At 48.2% G+C, this 18,430-nt stretch overlaps 1 protein-coding gene across 1 annotated transcript; it reads right to left on the bottom strand.

Annotated features, from left to right (window-relative positions):
• Positions 1-2,804: 2,804 nt before the first annotated feature.
• LOC119795658 (lysine-specific demethylase 6A-like) lies at positions 2,805-17,650 on the bottom strand. The gene is made up of 15 exons (XM_038303743.1): positions 17,567-17,650; positions 17,347-17,520; positions 17,077-17,280; positions 16,299-16,445; positions 16,113-16,218; positions 15,712-15,917; positions 15,586-15,638; positions 8,854-8,928; positions 8,633-8,781; positions 8,438-8,552; positions 8,180-8,367; positions 6,699-6,840; positions 6,493-6,619; positions 6,252-6,422; positions 2,805-3,490 (listed from the first exon to the last, which is right to left on the bottom strand). The coding sequence occupies exons 1-15, from the start codon at positions 17,648-17,650 to the stop codon at positions 3,467-3,469; spliced, it is 1,965 nt and encodes a 654-aa protein (XP_038159671.1). The 3' UTR covers positions 2,805-3,466.
• Between the last annotated feature and the right edge of the window lie 780 nt (positions 17,651-18,430).

Genomic DNA, 18,430 nt, shown 5'->3' with positions numbered 1-18,430 from the left:
CTCCTTTATTCTTTCCTAAAAAGAGATCAATCAGAACAAACACTTTAAAGAGACAACAGATTCTATAGAAATTGTCATCTTAGAACAGAATATTCCCGCTAACCGTCTTAAGAGTGGGATCAGAATACCAGTTATTGAAGCATTTATTCAGAGCATGTTTATAAATGAGATGTCATTGGCTGCAGCCACATTCCAGGAATGTAGATCTAGAACGGTCAGAATGCACAGTGATGGAAAGCTCTGTTTCCTCCTCTTGGAGACCATGAGGCCGAACACAGAGCAGGAATATTAGACAATACATCAAAACATGGCCGATTAAAATAAAAACTGTGTGGCGCCATCTGTTGGACATTAACACATTTTCATTTTTCTCACTAAGTTGTTTTAGGCCAACTTTACAGCTAAGGTCCAACTGCTCAGGGGTTCTAGTTGGGGGGGCCACAGAACCCAAGGGCCATTAGTTGGGGGGGGCCACAGAACCTTCAGACTGCTGCTGAAGCATCCAGATGAGCCCTGCTGCCTGCATGTGGAACTGATGAGACTTTTATTCCCATTTATTGATTAAAAAAAAATTTAACTACATTGTTTGGTTTTTATTTTACAGCCAGTTTTCTCCTCCTTCTCTCCCATCCAGCGCCGCTCTGACCAATCAGCCTCGCTCTGCTTTTCTCTCCCAGATGAAGCTCCTAAAGCAGCTCCTACCTTTTCCTCCTTTCTTCTATAGAAGGTACTCCTGGCTCAGTGTGTAGCAGCAGATGTTGTAGAAATAGAGTAAAAACCAAAGATGAATGTTTCTTATCTTCAGCATCATCATCATGATTCAATCACTGGAAACAGAAACGTAGATCAGTCCCACTGCGGGAGATCAGGAGGTTGCTGCTCCTCATGGGAAATGCTGACTTCCTTCAAGCAATACAGCTTTTGTCCACCAGGGGGAGCCGACCAAAACTGAAAGTTGATTAGAGCCACTTTAAAAACAAGTTTAGCAAACAAAATCTGTAGAAGCTCTAGATTAAATATTAAGTTAACAGAATATTTAGATTTCATTGAAATATTTTGTCCCAAATAAAACGTTTCAGTCCAGTCCTTTTATTTTGCAAATATTTATTTTTCAAACTACAGATTTAGCTTTTAAATCAAATATTAAGTTTTTATATTTAATATTTTCCCAAACTAAATCATTATTTCTAAATTAAACATTAACTGTAAAGACCAAACAGTTAGTTGGCAAATGAAATGATCTGTTTGGAGCCAAATATTGACTGAAATGCAAACAAACTTCCTGACTTTCAGAATAAAAGCCCGGTCTGTCCATCATCCAGACTGAAGCGCTGCAGTTCGCTCTTCCTCTTCCTGGTGACGTCCAATACGAGCGTCGGAAAACGTGGAAGCAGCCTAGAGCCCCGGGTTCCAGAAGCTGCAGGTCGGTCGCTACGCTGCACAGCTTCAATCAGAGGGATGAACTCTGCTGCTGGAGCAGGTCCCTCTACAGCCATGGCCAAAAGTATTGAGACAAATATTCTATTTTCCCCTGATCTGCTGCCCTCTGGTGTTCATGTCAGATGTTGCATCACATCCAGACATACAATTGCATCATATTCTGAGCAACCAAAGCTTTTAATGACAGAATGAGTTCATGCAGCAGGTCAGTATCTGCAGTGTTGACTCCTCTTCTTCAGGACATTTCTCCCTGGCTGCTCTGAATCAGCTTCTGGACCAAATCCTGACTGATAGCGTCCATTCTGCTCCATCAATGCTTGCATTTAGTCAGAAGGTTTTCGTTTGTCCGCCGTCTCCTGATGATTGACCTCAAGTTTCCAATGGGATTAAGATGAGGGGAGTTTCCAGGCCATGGACCCAACATCTCTCTGTTTTGTTCCCTGAGCCAGTTAGATATCAGCTTTGCTTTATGGCGAGGTGCTCCATCATGCTGGAAAAGGCATCGTTCATCACCAAACTGCTCTGGGACGGTTGGGAGAAGTTGCTCTGGGAGGACATTCTGGTTCCGTTCTTTATTCATGGCTGTTTTTAGGTCAGACTGGGAGAGAGCCGCCTCCCTTGGCTGAGAAGCAACCCCACCATGAATGGTTCCAGGATGCTTTACAGTCGGCATGAGACCAGACTGCTGGTAGCGCTCACCTTGTCTTCTCCCAACCAGCTGTTTTCCAGATGTCCCAAACAATGGGAAAGGGGATTGCTGAGAGGAAATGACTTTCCCCCAGTCCTCAGCAGTCCCCTCCCTGGACCTTTAGCAGAATATCAGTCTGTCCCTGATGGTTTTCCTGGAGAGAAGTGGCTTCTTTGCTGCCCTCCTTCAGACCAGGCCTTGCTCCAAGAGTCTCCGCCTCACAGTGCAGATGCACTCACACCTGCCTGCTGCCATTCCTGAGCAAGCTCTGCACCGCTGGCAGCCCCATCCCGCAGCTGAAACACTTTTCAGAGACGGTCCTGGCGCTCGCTGGTCTTTCTTGGCGCCCTGGAGCCTTTTTGGCAGCAATGGAACCTCTCTCCTTGAAGGTCCTGATGATGCCATAGATTGCTGACTGAGGAGCAATCTCTCTAGCTGCCATTCTCTTTCCTGTTCGGCCATCTTTGTGCAGTGTAATGATGACTGCAGGTGTTTCTTTAGAGATAACCATGGTTCACAGCAGCCTCTGTTTAAAGTGTCCAGTGGCGTCATTCTGACTGAATCCTGACCTTCTCCAATCTGCTCTATATCATCCAGTTGAACCCACCAGCTAGTTTCAGTCACGACCCCCCCCACACCGTCAATGATGATCAATAAGGCAGAAAACAGACGGAAATAAAGATGTTTGTTGTTTATTGACGCCAAAACCATCCTCCCAACAATAAACCAGTTCCAGGTCTCTGTACAACGCTGACTCAGCAGTTTCTATAGAAAACATAAAGGAGCCGGAAGGAAAAATCAGCCTCCCTCAGATTGAATGGCAGGAAGTCTAGAGAAAAGTTACAGCATTCCATCCACAAATATTTCCAAGCAATAAATAGGAATTTATAAATAGTGTAAATTTACATCCAAATACAAAAGAAACGATTCAGTCGACCTTTTCCTGCCGTTTCCTCGGTGAGGAAAGAACCGCGTCGCTCAGGTTTCATATTACGTGTCTGTGCGTTCCTGACATGCTAAGCACTCGTTCCTGGAGGGACCCGAGTCCGGGTCCGCCCAGAACCAGAACCGCTGCAGGAGACTCGCTCTGTTCAAACGTCATACGTACAAAACCTTCAGCGGGCTTCATCTGGTGGGGGTTCTGGTGGAGCAGCAGAACAGTCTGGTCATGGCAGGAGCAGCCGCCATCCCCGGCCGCTCCACCGGGGGGCGGCGGCGCTCAGGGCAGGTTGCATAGAAACATAGCTCAGTCAGCTGCCTGTGGGATCGCTACGGGACACAGTGAAGGACGCCGGGGGGTCCAGTGTGGTTCTACCGTGTCTGCAGGAGGTCGGTCCATCAGGAGGAAGGCAGCGCGCCGACCTGTGGAGGAAACAAAGAGACGGTGACCTGAGGCGCTGCAGTCAGAGCGGCCGCCGTTTCTACGGTGACACAGCTGGGTCATAACGGCCTAATAATGGGCGGGAATATTGGAGCGTCTGGTTAAACGTCTGGTCAGAGGAGGTTTGGTGGTTTTATCTGACAAAATGTTCATTTGATTGATGTTTATCTGACTGTTCATTGTGAAAACAGACAGAGCAGCATGGAGCTCCACCTTCACCCTGCAGAGGCGCCCATGTGACAGAAAGGCCTGGTCTAGATCCAGAACTGGATTCTTGCTCCGCTCCGACTTCCCCACAGATCGAGGAGAGCAGCGCCTTATTATTATTATTAAATTCATAGGAGAGACGTGCGGAAATGAACGACATATTAAAGAAATCCAAATCAGCAACCAGCAGACATGTTTACGGTTTCTGCCCAAATATTTTCTTTTTGTTGTGGATAAACAGGATGATAGAAAATTGTTTTTTTTATTATTGTTTATTCTCTACTTTAGGGCTGCAACTAACGATTATTTTAAAAATCGATGAATCGGCCGATTATTTTTTCGATTAATCGATGAATTGGACAAAAAATATTTTTTATATTAACCTCTTTATTCCAAAATAAACATTTTAGACAGAACAAACAAGCACACAAGTACAGGTTGCTCATTAACTGTACTGGTGCAATATGAAAAATAAATGTTTGTGTTAAAACTACGCAAACTTACATGAGAAATGTAGCTGTACATCCACAAAATATAGGGTACTTTGTTTCATAAAGCGCAAAAAAAGACATTTTTGTTTTTAAAGCCCCTAAGGGGTTCAAACAATAGGCCCCCCCATTTCAACAAATGAGCTTATTTTTAGACTAGAAGAGTTAATTGACATATTACTGATCTTGCTGGATTTTATTCTGCTTTACTTCCATAAATTGCAGGATCTTCTTTACTTTATCTTCGCCAGAAGATTTAAACTTTAAAAGCCTTGCCCTCATAATTTGCAAGTTAATTTATTTATAAAGAAAATATAAACGCTGCTTAAGCTAATTCAAATTAAATTAAAAGTAAAATAAGTAGCCAACCTTATCACTGTGTGTAACCTACTAACACGGTAAGGAAAGCATCAGATGAGCTACCTGAGAAACTAACGTTACGTTTCCCCACTTTAAAACCAAACAAACATGGTGGTTCCGTGCCATGTTCATTTGTTTTTACAAAAGTTGCATGTTATCACTTTTTTCACTTTACAAAGCGCAGGCTACTTTAATTATTATGATCAATTTGCGCCGTCAATCCCGGCGCATGCGCGCTTCATTTGCAGTCTGGACGCCGAGGGTAAACATCCTGCGGCTCTGACTGCAGCGCTGAGAGGGACTCCTGCGGGAGAGCGGGGTTGGGATGGGGGAGGCGCCCCACGGCAGAGTAGGAACGATATATGCTTTCACGTAAGAGTCTCCAAAAGCCGCCAGTGACACCGTAAAAAGTCGCCAGATTTGTCGCTAGTCGCTTTTTTGAAAAATAGTCGCTGGAGGGGTCTGAAAAGTCGCTAAATATAGCGACAAAGTCGCTGAGTTGGCAACACTGCTCCTGTGGCGCTGGCTCCCTCTGCCGTATTTTTTTCTTCTTCCCCCGTTTCAGTCAAGTGGCAGTGATGACGGCGGTGGCGGATGACGCATTAATCGCGCGACACAACTAATCGATGATGAAATTCGTTGCCAACGCTTTTAAAAGTCGATTTTTATCGATTCGTTGTTGCAGCCCTACTCTACTTGCAAACTCAGCATCTCTGCCTCCAGATCTGCAACTTGACTGGATTTGATGAAACTTTTAAAGTGGAAGGGAAATCATATGTACATGTCAAATCATTCTGCCTTAAATGTGTATATAAATGTTTTCTTTATCAGACCAGTGTCCCAAAAGTTAGAAAATTTGTATTTAAAATAAAAATCCTGTCTTAAAATCTTAATTTTCTTTCGTTATCTTCTACAGGCCAGTTAGTTCTACATCTGCCTGAACACCTAAATTCGGCCAATCATATATCAACGGTCATCTGTCAATCAAATTTGTTCAGTCATAGCATCTTGATTCATCTGTCGCAGCTAATATACGCAACGGTTGAAACCAGAATCCTTTCCTTTCCCATTGAGTTGCGTCCCAGTGTTCACGGGGATGGACGTCTGTGTCTTCGGCAGGCGTAGAGCTACCAGAACTGGCAGCGTTGCGAGGCAAGGGCTCAAACATGTACGGCTAGAAGCCTTCTACACCAAACCAAGCTTCTGCCGCCCTGGCGTCCTCTTCCACAACATCTTCGTCCCCGCTTTCCTCCTCTAAATAAAAAATGTATGATGGAGGAGACTCATCCACGACCTCCGACACTAAACTCTCCTCCTCTTGCGTGTTTACTCTGTCCATAGCATTCCTTGACAGCGTCGTTTCTAAGTCACCAATTTAGTGCTACTTGGTCCCAATGGAATTTCCCATTGGGAACCTGCTAGCACTAAGTTGCTAACTGGTTAGCCTTGGGCCACAACAATCCCGCCCCCTTGATAACCGACCAATCACATTCACTTTATTTACTCCTGTGAAGTCGGGCAGTCAGGAGAATTCAGGAATGCACTGATTGGAACGGCTTCCCTACGGCTTTAACCCCGGATGTGGAACAGCCCTCCTTGATTGACAGGTCAGACGAGCGCTCTGCACGGCGTATGGTAGCGGAGGATCTGGGGGTAAACCTCATCAGCCTCCTTCTCCAGGTCTTACCAGGGTGAACTGGTCATAGACCTGCATCAGGTCCTCCATCCTGTACTGCTCCAGAACCACAAAGTTCTGCAGGTCGGCGCTGGCCCTCCTGGCGCAGTCCTGACAGTGGACCACGTAAGACTTCCTGCTGTTGCTCTCACTGGTCACGAACAGCAGGTCAAACACCTCCACCTGTGCAGAACACACTCGGTCAAGCTCCGCCCCCCTCCTGGATCCACAGACAGAACTGGGCCGGGCTCACCTCGCAGACGCTGCAGTAATGGGCCGGCTCGTTCTGGGTGCGACCGTGCCACAGCGGCTCCTTCCCCGCAGCCAGCAGCATCTCCCTCTGACTCTGGACCTGCTTCAGGGTCCGCAGCAGGCAGTACCTAACAGAGACACAGCCGTGAGTCCTGATCCCGCCCCGCAGAGCGCCACAGCTGCGTTCACCCGGCGGCGGCGCCTCACTTGATCATCTCAAACAGCCTGTGGTCCGACACTTTGATGTTCCTGGCCATGTTCCAGGAGAGGTGGACCATGGGGACGATGGACTTGATGCTCTGCAGCTTATTCCACTCGTAGCGCTCCACGGCCAGCCGGTACTGATGGGCTGCAGACAGACAGACGGAGAGCAGCGTTACGAGGGGGGGGGGACGCCTTTTAAACCAGCCCATAAAATCATCAGATGGTTTTCCATCCGTCGCTGCACGCAGGAAGCTACGCAGAGAACGATTACTGGAGAAAGTGAAAGAAGTTCTGGGAATTTGGAAAAATGTCGTCAGACGTTTAACTTTGAAAAACTGCCACATAAAAAGGATTTTAGTGTTTTAATATTTTTATTTTTGTTCATATTTCATCGTCTCTTCCAGCCTGAAACAAACACTTTGAACAGAAACGTTCCTTCAGCAAAGAAGTGAAGAGAAACTAAAAGAATCCAGTTTGGAAATAAAAAGATATTTCTGCTCCCTGTTCACTGATGGTGGGGAGCTGCCTTGGGGGCCGCCGCCGCCCTGGGCCCGCCGCCGTACGCTGGCGCCACCATCATTAGGAATGTGCCTTGCCCAAGGACAAAACGACACTGAAAGCTGGAGCGGAGCCGGGGCTTTGAACCGACAACCCTCTGCTATATTTCAGGCGTCGGATGCAGGAGTTTGCTCTGATAGCAGAGCAAACTCCTGCATACGACGCCTGAAATATGATTGAAATTATGTCAGAATCCCAGAGATGGCGCCTCAGCTGTCCTCCATCACAGACCTGCAGGTCCTCCAGAACCAGCAGGAGGACAGGAAACCATCCCAGCATTGGCAGGAAGGTCAGCTGCTGGAACCCACAGCGAAGCACGGTGGAGGCTGCATCATGCTTCAGGGGCTGGATCCAGGCTTTAGTCCAGGGAACATTGACTCAGTGCCAGAAGTGTGTGTGTGTGGGGGGGGGGGGGGTTGGTGAGACTAGAGCTGAAACTACGATTATTTAGCAAATCGATCCATCTGTTGATTATTTGATAAATAATATAATAATCTAATAGCAAAAGGTTAAAGACTTTTTAGTAAATTAAAGCAGCTGGAAATAAAACTTTTCCACTTGAGGAGGTCTGGATTATAGATCAGATTAACAGATAAAGATTTTGTTTTTTTCTTGGAAAAAAATCGTCTTTTCAGGAAGAATCAGCTGATTTATGCTTCTCTACCTAAAACAGACAAACCGTTAATGATGCAGCCATGATGCTTCCTGGCAATAATATTAAACTGAAAACATGCAGATTAAAGTCATTAGCAATTAGCAACTTGTTTACTTTGTTTATAATCTGGATATTCTTCCTGCTCTAAGCGTGTCGCTCTGTGGGCTAAAGGAACGGATCAGAGTCTCTATAGGGAACCATTAATCTACGATTAGCTGAGGAATGTTTCAGTAATGGATTAATCAGCCTGTTTCAGCCCCCCCCCGCCCACCTGTAAGGGGTCCCACGTTCCAGGCGATGTTGTTGCACCAGCCGACGGCCTGCACCCAGTGGACGGTCCCCGTGTTGAGCCACACCAGGTCCCCGGGCCGCTGGATGAAGCGGTAAACCGGGATGTTGCTGCGGTACAGGTCCTCTAGGTCGGGCCACCATGAGCCCATCAGGAAGTTGATGTTGTTCCTGTCAGGAACAGCAGAAGCCTTCACTAGAAGCCAGCTGCGGGCCGGAACCTTTCAGACCACCCTCTTACTTTTCACAGAAGTGGTTGATGACGCCCCAGTAGGCCTCCGGCACGGCGAACCACTCGCAGTCCCCGGGGCCGATGTTGATGTTCACCGAGCAGAAGTTGTTGTTTTCCTGGTGTCCTGTCAGAAGCACAGAGAGCAGCCGATCAGCAGCGGCGCAGCAGAGCCAGAGAACCCGGGCTCGGCGGCGGGGGCTTCACCTGGCGTGCGGCTCCCCGGGACCTTCATGTACAGCTGGACGGTGTTCATGCCCAGGATGGTGTGGCCCACGTGGCTCAGCAGGTTCCCAGCAGACACCACCCTGGCGAAGGCCGGCAGCTTGGTCAGCTCCTGCAGCTGCTGTTTCCACCTGGAAGAACGTTAGCATACGTTAGCGCGGCCCAAACAGCTAGCTAGCTAGCTGCCACCAATGCTTCCTCACTTCTTCTCATCAGAGAGGTCGATGTTGGTGCCGAACTTGATGTGCTTGAAGGGACCTTTCCTCCGCCGGACGCCGCTGCAAACAACCAGAGAGCATCGTCATGACAACAGCCGAGGCTGTTAGCAGCCAGAGCCGCTTCAGAGCGAAGGCTGCTAACATCATCATCATCATCATCATCGACAGAAACAGACCAAGGAGACGTGAGCAAAGGGTGGAACTTTGTGATAAAAGTTGTTGGAGGCGCTCTAGGGGTGGGTTTTCTTTAAACTTGTAGATATATTTTATTGCATGTTTCATATCCCAGTAAATGTGTTTCCCCTTTAAATCAGCAGTTCTCCCTAACTGTGTCTTTGCTCTGCTTTAAATCAGATTGATGAACCAGTCTACCGATATAATGATGCCAGAGAAAAGCATTTTCAGGATCTCTAGCAGCTCTGCGGTCTGATTCTCTGTTCAATCTGAAAACAACAGATCTGTGTTCATTTAAATCTGTATCCTGTGAGAAGACCAGCTTTTTAACTTCTATAAATGTTCAATCTGCTGACATTTTTAGCTGAAAAAGCTCCGTATGTAACAAACGGTGGCATCTCTAATTCTTTAACCAACCAGTCTCCTAACTTTTACTGAAACATCTAAGCAGCTGCTGGTTAATATTCACTGAGTGCTGCTGTGTCTCTCCTCTGTACGCAGTGAATAATGACCCCAAATAATATTGTCCCAAAGAGACGGATCCCATGATGTTTCACTGAGAGGAGGGACTGGAGAGCAGCGAGAGAGAGAGGAGAAAACACGGAGTGAAAACGCTCTGAACACAGCTAGCTGCACTAAAAGCCCAGTTACTGTTGGCTGAAGGAAATCAGCAGAAAGGGGAAAAGCGGAAATTACTGGTGGGGACTTTCCCCTCACATGTCCCCACACCAGTCCTTCAGAAAGCTACACCAGTGACGTTTGCAAAGAGGCGCTACGAGGCTGAATGGCTGAGCTCCTTCAGGTCTCTGATGCTAAACATGATAGCAAGGAGAACAGGGCTCTGATTCGTCCTTCTGAGAAACGCCTGTCCAGAGTTCTCCACTCCTATGACCTCATTTAACCTTTAGAGGAGGACAGGAAACCTCAGAAAACAGAGAAGAAAGAAAAGAAGAAACAAGGGAGGATGGAAGGAAACAAGGAAGAAAGGAAACAAGGGAGGAAGGAAGGAAAGAAAGAAGGCAGGAAGGAAACAAGGGAGGATGGAAGGAAACAAGGGAGGATGGAAGGAAACAAGGAAGGATGGAATGAAACAAGGGAGGATGGAAGGAAACAAGGAAGGATGGAATGAAACAAGGGAGGATGGAAGGAAACAAGGGAGGATGGAATGAAACAAGGGAGGATGGAAGGAAACAAGGGAGGATGGAATGAAACAAGGAAGGATGGAATGAAACAAGGGAGGATGGAAGGAAACAAGGGAGGATGGAATGAAACAAGGGAGGATGGAAGGAAACAAGGAAGGATGGAATGAAACAAGGAAGGATGGAAGGAAACAAGGAAGGATGGAAGGAAACAAGGGAGGATAGAAGGAAACAAGGGAGGATGGAAGGAAACAAGGAAGAAAGGAAACAAGGGAGGAAGGAAGGAAAGAAAGAAGGCAGGAAGGAAACAAGGGAGGATGGAAGGAAACAAGGGAGGATGGAAGGAAACAAGGAAGGATGGAATGAAACAAGGGAGGATGGAAGGAAACAAGGAAGGATGGAATGAAACAAGGGAGGATGGAAGGAAACAAGGGAGGATGGAATGAAACAAGGGAGGATGGAAGGAAACAAGGGAGGATGGAATGAAACAAGGAAGGATGGAATGAAACAAGGGAGGATGGAAGGAAACAAGGGAGGATGGAATGAAACAAGGAAGGATGGAATGAAACAAGGGAGGATGGAAGGAAACAAGGAAGGATGGAATGAAACAAGGGAGGATGGAAGGAAACAAGGAAGGATGGAATGAAACAAGGAAGGATGGAAGGAAACAAGGAAGGATGGAAGGAAACAAGGGAGGATAGAAGGAAACAATGGAGGATGGAAGGAAACAAGGAAGAAAGGAAACAAGGGAGGAAGGAAGGAAAGAAAGAAGGCAGGAAGGAAACAAGGGAGGATGGAAGGAAACAAGGGAGGATGGAAGGAAACAAGGAAGGATGGAATGAAACAAGGGAGGATGGAAGGAAACAAGGAAGGATGGAATGAAACAAGGGAGGATGGAAGGAAACAAGGGAGGATGGAATGAAACAAGGGAGGATGGAAGGAAACAAGGGAGGATGGAATGAAACAAGGAAGGATGGAATGAAACAAGGGAGGATGGAAGGAAACAAGGGAGGATGGAATGAAACAAGGAAGGATGGAATGAAACAAGGGAGGATGGAAGGAAACAAGGAAGGATGGAATGAAACAAGGGAGGATGGAAGGAAACAAGGAAGGATGGAATGAAACAAGGAAGGATGGAAGGAAACAAGGAAGGATGGAAGGAAACAAGGGAGGATAGAAGGAAACAAGGGAGGATGGAAGGAAACAAGGAAGAAAGGAAACAAGGGAGGAAGGAAGGAAAGAAAGAAGGCAGGAAGGAAACAAGGGAGGATGGAAGGAAACAAGGAAGGATGGAATGAAACAAGGGAGGATGGAAGGAAACAAGGAAGGATGGAATGAAACAAGGGAGGATGGAAGGAAACAAGGGAGGATGGAAGGAAACAAGGGAGGATGGAATGAAACAAGGGAGGATGGAAGGAAACAAGGGAGGATGGAATGAAACAAGGAAGGATGGAATGAAACAAGGGAGGATGGAAGGAAACAAGGAAGGATGGAATGAAACAAGGGAGGATGGAAGGAAACAAGGGAGGATGGAAGGAAACAAGGGAGGATAGAAGGAAACAAGGGAGGATGGAAGGAAACAAGGGAGGAAGGAAGGAAAGAAAGAAGGCAGGAAGGAAACAAGGGAGGATGGAAGGAAACAAGGGAGGATGGAAGGAAACAAGGAAGGATGGAATGAAACAAGGGAGGATGGAAGGAAACAAGGAAGGATGGAATGAAACAAGGAAGGATGGAAGGAAACAAGGGAGGATGGAATGAAACAAGGGAGGATGGAAGGAAACAAGGGAGGATGGAATGAAACAAGGAAGGATGGAATGAAACAAGGGAGGATGGAAGGAAACAAGGGAGGATGGAATGAAACAATGGAGGATGGAAGGAAACAAGGAAGGATGGAATGAAACAAGGAAGGATGGAAGGAAACAAGGAAGGATGGAAGGAAACAAGGGAGGATAGAAGGAAACAAGGGAGGATGGAAGGAAACAAGGAAGGATGGAATGAAACAAGGAAGGATGGAAGGAAACAAGGAAGGATGGAAGGAAACAAGGGAGGATGGAAGGAAACAAGGAAGAAAGGAAACAAGGGAGGAAGGAAGGAAAGAAAGAAGGCAGGAAGGAAACAAGGGAGGATGGAAGGAAACAAGGGAGGATGGAAGGAAACAAGGAAGGATGGAATGAAACAAGGGAGGATGGAAGGAAACAAGGAAGGATGGAATGAAACAAGGGAGGATGGAAGGAAACAAGGGAGGATGGAATGAAACAAGGGAGGATGGAAGGAAACAAGGGAGGATGGAATGAAACAAGGAAGGATGGAATGAAACAAGGGAGGATGGAAGGAAACAAGGGAGGATGGAATGAAACAAGGGAGGATGGAAGGAAACAAGGAAGGATGGAATGAAACAAGGAAGGATGGAAGGAAACAAGGAAGGATGGAAGGAAACAAGGGAGGATAGAAGGAAACAAGGGAGGATGGAAGGAAACAAGGAAGAAAGGAAACAAGGGAGGAAGGAAGGAAAGAAAGAAGGCAGGAAGGAAACAAGGGAGGATGGAAGGAAACAAGGGAGGATGGAAGGAAACAAGGAAGGATGGAATGAAACAAGGGAGGATGGAAGGAAACAAGGAAGGATGGAATGAAACAAGGGAGGATGGAAGGAAACAAGGGAGGATGGAATGAAACAAGGGAGGATGGAATGAAACAAGGGAGGATGGAAGGAAACAAGGGAGGATGGAATGAAACAAGGGAGGATGGAAGGAAACAAGGGAGGATGGAATGAAACAAGGAAGGATGGAATGAAACAAGGGAGGATGGAAGGAAACAAGGAAGGATGGAATGAAACAAGGGAGGATGGAAGGAAACAAGGAAGGATGGAATGAAACAAGGAAGGATGGAAGGAAACAAGGAAGGATGGAAGGAAACAAGGGAGGATAGAAGGAAACAAGGGAGGATGGAAGGAAACAAGGAAGAAAGGAAACAAGGGAGGAAGGAAGGAAAGAAAGAAGGCAGGAAGGAAACAAGGGAGGATGGAAGGAAACAAGGGAGGATGGAAGGAAACAAGGAAGGATGGAATGAAACAAGGGAGGATGGAAGGAAACAAGGAAGGATGGAATGAAACAAGGGAGGATGGAAGGAAACAAGGGAGGATGGAATGAAACAAGGGAGGATGGAAGGAAACAAGGGAGGATGGAATGAAACAAGGAAGGATGGAATGAAACAAGGGAGGATGGAAGGAAACAAGGGGAGGATGGAATGAAACAAGGAAGGATGGAATGAAACAAGGGAGGATGGAAGGAAACAAGGAAGGATGGAATGAAACAAGGGAGGATGGAAGGAAACAAGGAAGGATGGAATGAAACAAGGAAGGATGGAAGGAAACAAGGAAGGATGGAAGGAAACAAGGGAGGATAGAAGGAAACAAGGGAGGATGGAAGGAAACAAGGAAGAAAGGAAACAAGGGAGGAAGGAAGGAAAGAAAGAAGGCAGGAAGGAAACAAGGGAGGATGGAAGGAAACAAGGAAGGATGGAATGAAACAAGGGAGGATGGAAGGAAACAAGGAAGGATGGAATGAAACAAGGGAGGATGGAAGGAAACAAGGGAGGATGGAAGGAAACAAGGGAGGATGGAATGAAACAAGGGAGGATGGAAGGAAACAAGGGAGGATGGAATGAAACAAGGAAGGATGGAATGAAACAAGGGAGGATGGAAGGAAACAAGGAAGGATGGAATGAAACAAGGGAGGATGGAAGGAAACAAGGGAGGATGGAAGGAAACAAGGGAGGATAGAAGGAAACAAGGGAGGATGGAAGGAAACAAGGGAGGAAGGAAGGAAAGAAAGAAGGCAGGAAGGAAACAAGGGAGGATGGAAGGAAACAAGGGAGGATGGAAGGAAACAAGGAAGGATGGAATGAAACAAGGGAGGATGGAAGGAAACAAGGAAGGATGGAATGAAACAAGGAAGGATGGAAGGAAACAAGGGAGGATGGAATGAAACAAGGGAGGATGGAATGAAACAAGGAAGGATGGAATGAAACAAGGGAGGATGGAAGGAAACAAGGAAGGATGGAATGAAACAAGGGAGGATGGAAGGAAACAAGGAAGGATGGAAGGAAACAAGGGAGGATGGAAGGAAACAAGGAAGAAAGGAAACAAGGAAGGATGGAATGAAACAAGGGAGGATGGAAGGAAACAAGGGAGGATGGAATGAAACAAGGAAGGATGGAAGGAAACAAGGAAGGATGGAAGGAAACAAGGGAGGATAGAAGGAAACAAGGAGGATGGAAGGAAACAAGGAAGGATGGAAGGAAACAAGGAAGAAAGGAAACAAGGGAGGATGGAAGGAAACAAGGAAGGATGGAATGAAATAAGGGAGGATGGAAGGAAACAAGGGAGGATAGAAGGAAACAAGGGAGGATGGAAGGAAACAAGGGAGGATAGAAGGAAAAAAGGAAGGATGGAATGAAACAAGGGAGGATGGAAGGAAACAAGGGAGGATGGAAGGAAACAAGGAAGAAAGGAAACAAGGGAGGAAGGAAGGAAACAATGAAGTATGGAAGGAAACAAGGAAGGATGGAAGGAAACAAGGAAGAGAGGAAACAAGGAAGGATGGAAGGAAACAAGGAAGAAAGGAAACAAGGGAGGAAGGAAGGAAACAAGGGAGGATGGAAGGAAACAAGGGAGGATGGAAGGAAACAAGGAAGAAAGGAAACAAGGGAGGAAGGAAGGAAAGAAAGAAGGCAGGAAGGAAACAAGGGAGGATGGAAGGAAACAAGGGAGGATGGAAGGAAACAAGGGAGGATGGAAGGGAACAAGGAAGGATGGAAGGAAACAAGGAAGGATGGAAGGAAACAAGGGAGGAAGGAAGGAAACAAGGAAGGATGGAAGGAAACAAGGAAGAAAGGAAACAAGGGAGGATGGAAGGAAACAAGGGAGGATGGAAGGGAACAAGGAAGGATGGAAGGAAACAAGGGAGGATGGAAGGAAACAAGGGAGGATGGAAGGAAACAAGGGAGGATAGAAGGAAACAAGGGAGGATGGAAGGAAACAAGGAAGGATGGAAGGAAACAAGGAAGGATGGAAGGAAACAAGGAAGGATGGAAGGAAACAAGGGAGGAAGGAAGGAAACAAGGAAGGATGGAAGGAAACAAGGGAGAAAGGAAACAAGGAAGGATGGAAGGAAACAAGGAAGAAAGGAAACAGGGAAGGATGTGTGTGATTCAGGGACCCCGGAGGTCAGTGATTTAGGACAAACTGGAAATGCTGAATCTCAGAGATGTTGGGATAAACCTGCAGATTTTGGATCTAAACTCTGAAGTTGGTGGATCAATGAGCAGGAAGTTCAGGAAGGAGCAGCAGAGGATGTTAGAGTAGCAAAGGAGGAAGAGGAGGAGCTGATGATGAAGAAGGGTTCACCTGTCGGATGAACCAGACTCTGCTTCCACCTCCTTCTTCTTCTCATTCTCCTCCTGTTGGAAGATGAAGGTCAGTTTTATAAACCCTGAGCAGCAGGATGGAGTAAAGATGGAGGAGGCGTGTGACCTTCAGGGACTCCTGGAAGGACGAGGCCTGGTACTGGGCGTACTTCAGGATGGTGGTATGGGAGCGGCTGCTCTCGCAGCGCCACAGCTTCCGGGTCCCGCTGGGGTCCCAGTTCTCATCGGTGGGCTGAGCCAGCTGGGTGCGCACCTCCACCAGGTGCTCCGGGTTGGCCTCCACCAGCGTCTTGGTGGAGAACAGGCCCAGGTCTGTGGGGGGGGTCAAAAGGTCAACAGATCCGTCTGCAGCCCACAGTATGATGAAGCCACCACCGTGTCTCCAGGGAGGATTTATTTTTTTTTATTTTAAAGCCATCAGCTTTTTTTCTCCATACTTTTAAATTAATTTTAAGGATAAATTCAGACGCTGTGGTCCACCTGCAGGTGGCGCTGCTGTTCACTCACCCAGCTTCAGGGCTCCAGCCAGCCCCCTGATGACCGTCACCGGGTTGGCGGGGCTGGTGCAGAACTGATGGAGGGGGGGGAAGAAAGCGTCCCTCTTGTTTTCAAGCTGCAGGGCACAAAGCAGACAGCAGGGGGGGTCAGAGGCCCTGCAGCAGGAACCTGAACACACCATCGGTCTGCACTCACATAGATGCTGGGCGTCGGGGGGTTGAGTTTGTCCTTTGGCAGAGGGGGGGAGGGGGGGCCAGGCGGCCGGGGCGGGGGGCACCTGTCCAAGAGGACGCTGCTGGTGGACACGCCGTTCTTCCCCAGGTTCCTGTGGTCACAGAAGGGGGGGGGAAGTCAGGCTGTGGAGAAACACCTCCCCTCTGGGGGCCACACTGGACCTCTACCCTGCAGTGGCACGGTTCTGCCACCAGGGGGCAGCATGGCTCCTGGTGGCTAGCTCAGGGCGCCATCTTTTCAGGTTAAAGATGGCGCCCTGCCGCTGTTAGAAAGCAAGCGGCTTATTGTTTGCTAATCATCAGACCCCTGACCCTTACCGTATGACATCACACATTCCAACCAATCGGTGTCGGGCTCACCAGCAGAACCTCCTCTGGTCCACAAACACCGAGGTGAACAAGTTTCTGCAGCCGTTCAGCTCTAAGCTGCATCTATGTTCCTCACACCTTTCCCAGCATCAGATACAAACCATAGGGACCCCTTCATCATCATCACCATCATCATCATCATCATCACCATCATCAAACCTGAAGGGGTCGTCTAAACTCTGTGGATCTCAGGTGTGAGATGGACAAACAGAAGGCTGGAAGAACTAGAAGATCCTCCCCCTTCTCTCTGGTCATTGAAAAACTATCCGCCATCTTTGTTTTAATAATCCAATGTCTGAACAGATCAATCAGTTTATGATTAAAAGTCAACTTCTATTTGCATATATAAGCTTAAGCAGAGACTGCCAGACCCCCCCGTCCAGCAGAGAGACACAGTCCCTCCATGGTCCTGGTCCTCCTCCTGGTGGGACATCCCAGGATCTCCTCAGAGGGAGGCGTCCATTAGATAAAGATGCCTGATCCTCCCCCTGATGACCCAGCTCCTCCCCCTCTCTGAGGGAGAGCCCAGCCTCCCTGCAGAGGAAGCTGGGATCCAGGATCTGGTTCTCTGGGTCCTGATCCAGATTAATGACGGTAGGTGAGGGAAGGAAGGTAGAGCGAGCGCTGAATCAGAGCTTTGCCTTTTCTCTCAGCTCTCTGATCCACAGCAGGCGGAGCAGCGTCTGGATTATAGCAGCAGCAAAGATCCGTCTATAGATCTCCACCTCTCTGAGGGACAGGGGCCCAGGATACTGGAACTCCTCCACTGGAGGCAGGAACTCTGATCTAACCTGAAAGGGATGGGCCTCCTTTCTCTGGACCAGAACCAGAACCAGAACCATCAGACTTGGAGGAGCTGACCCTCATCCTCACTTCCTGCTGCCGGTCACGCTTGGCCTCATGATGCCGCAGGAGTTCCCCAGCCAGCTGGGACTCTGCAGGCATCCCTTACTGCAGGCGCCTGTAACCATGACTAAATCGTCATGGTTACAGGCGCCGCAGACCTTCCAGCCACACCTCTGGGCGGCAGCGTCGACAGTGGAGGCAGAAGTTAAACATTGCTGACCGAGGGCTCCAGCAGACGTTCCTAGCAGACCCCCCCCCCCCCCCCCCCCCCCCCCCCAGTGTCTGCCTGCTCCGTCTGTCCAGCTTCTTCAGAATCTAAAGAATCTAAATCCTGAAGGAATCTCTGAAAGTTTTCTGTTTCAAAGCAGCTGAACAACCAGGAGGATTTCAGGTCCAAAGCTTCCTGCAGACTTTCTGCAGGCTCCGACTCGCTGCGTCCATGATCATCCGCACTGATCAGACAGCGGGGAGCTGGTAAAGGACTCGTCTCAGTCTGCTGACAGGAACCACAATCAGAACCCGGCGGAACAACCAGAACCAGGCGGAGCAACCAGAACCAGGCGGAGCAACCAGAACCCGGCGGAGCAACCAGAACCAGGCGGAGCAACCAGAACCAGGCGGAGCAACCAGAACCCGGCGGAGCAACCAGAACCAGGCGGAGCAACCACAACCCGGCGGAGCAACCAGAACCCGGCGGAGCAACCAGAACCAGGCGGAGCAACCAGAACCCGGCGGAGCAACCAGAACCAGGCGGAGCAACCAGAACCAGAACCCGGCGGAGCAACCAGAACCAGGCGGAGCAACCAGAACCAGGCGGAGCAACCACAACCAGAACCCGGCGGAGCAACCAGAACCCGGCGGAGCAACCAGAACCCGGGG

The sequence above is a fragment of the Cyprinodon tularosa genome, unplaced genomic scaffold, assembly GCF_016077235.1.
Source record: "Cyprinodon tularosa strain WSP-4 unplaced genomic scaffold, ASM1607723v1 ctg1139, whole genome shotgun sequence".
NCBI classification, from domain to species: Eukaryota; Metazoa; Chordata; class Actinopteri; order Cyprinodontiformes; family Cyprinodontidae; genus Cyprinodon; species Cyprinodon tularosa.
The sequence above is the reverse complement of the archived record's forward strand: the minus strand, read 5'-3'. Positions and strand labels throughout refer to the sequence as shown.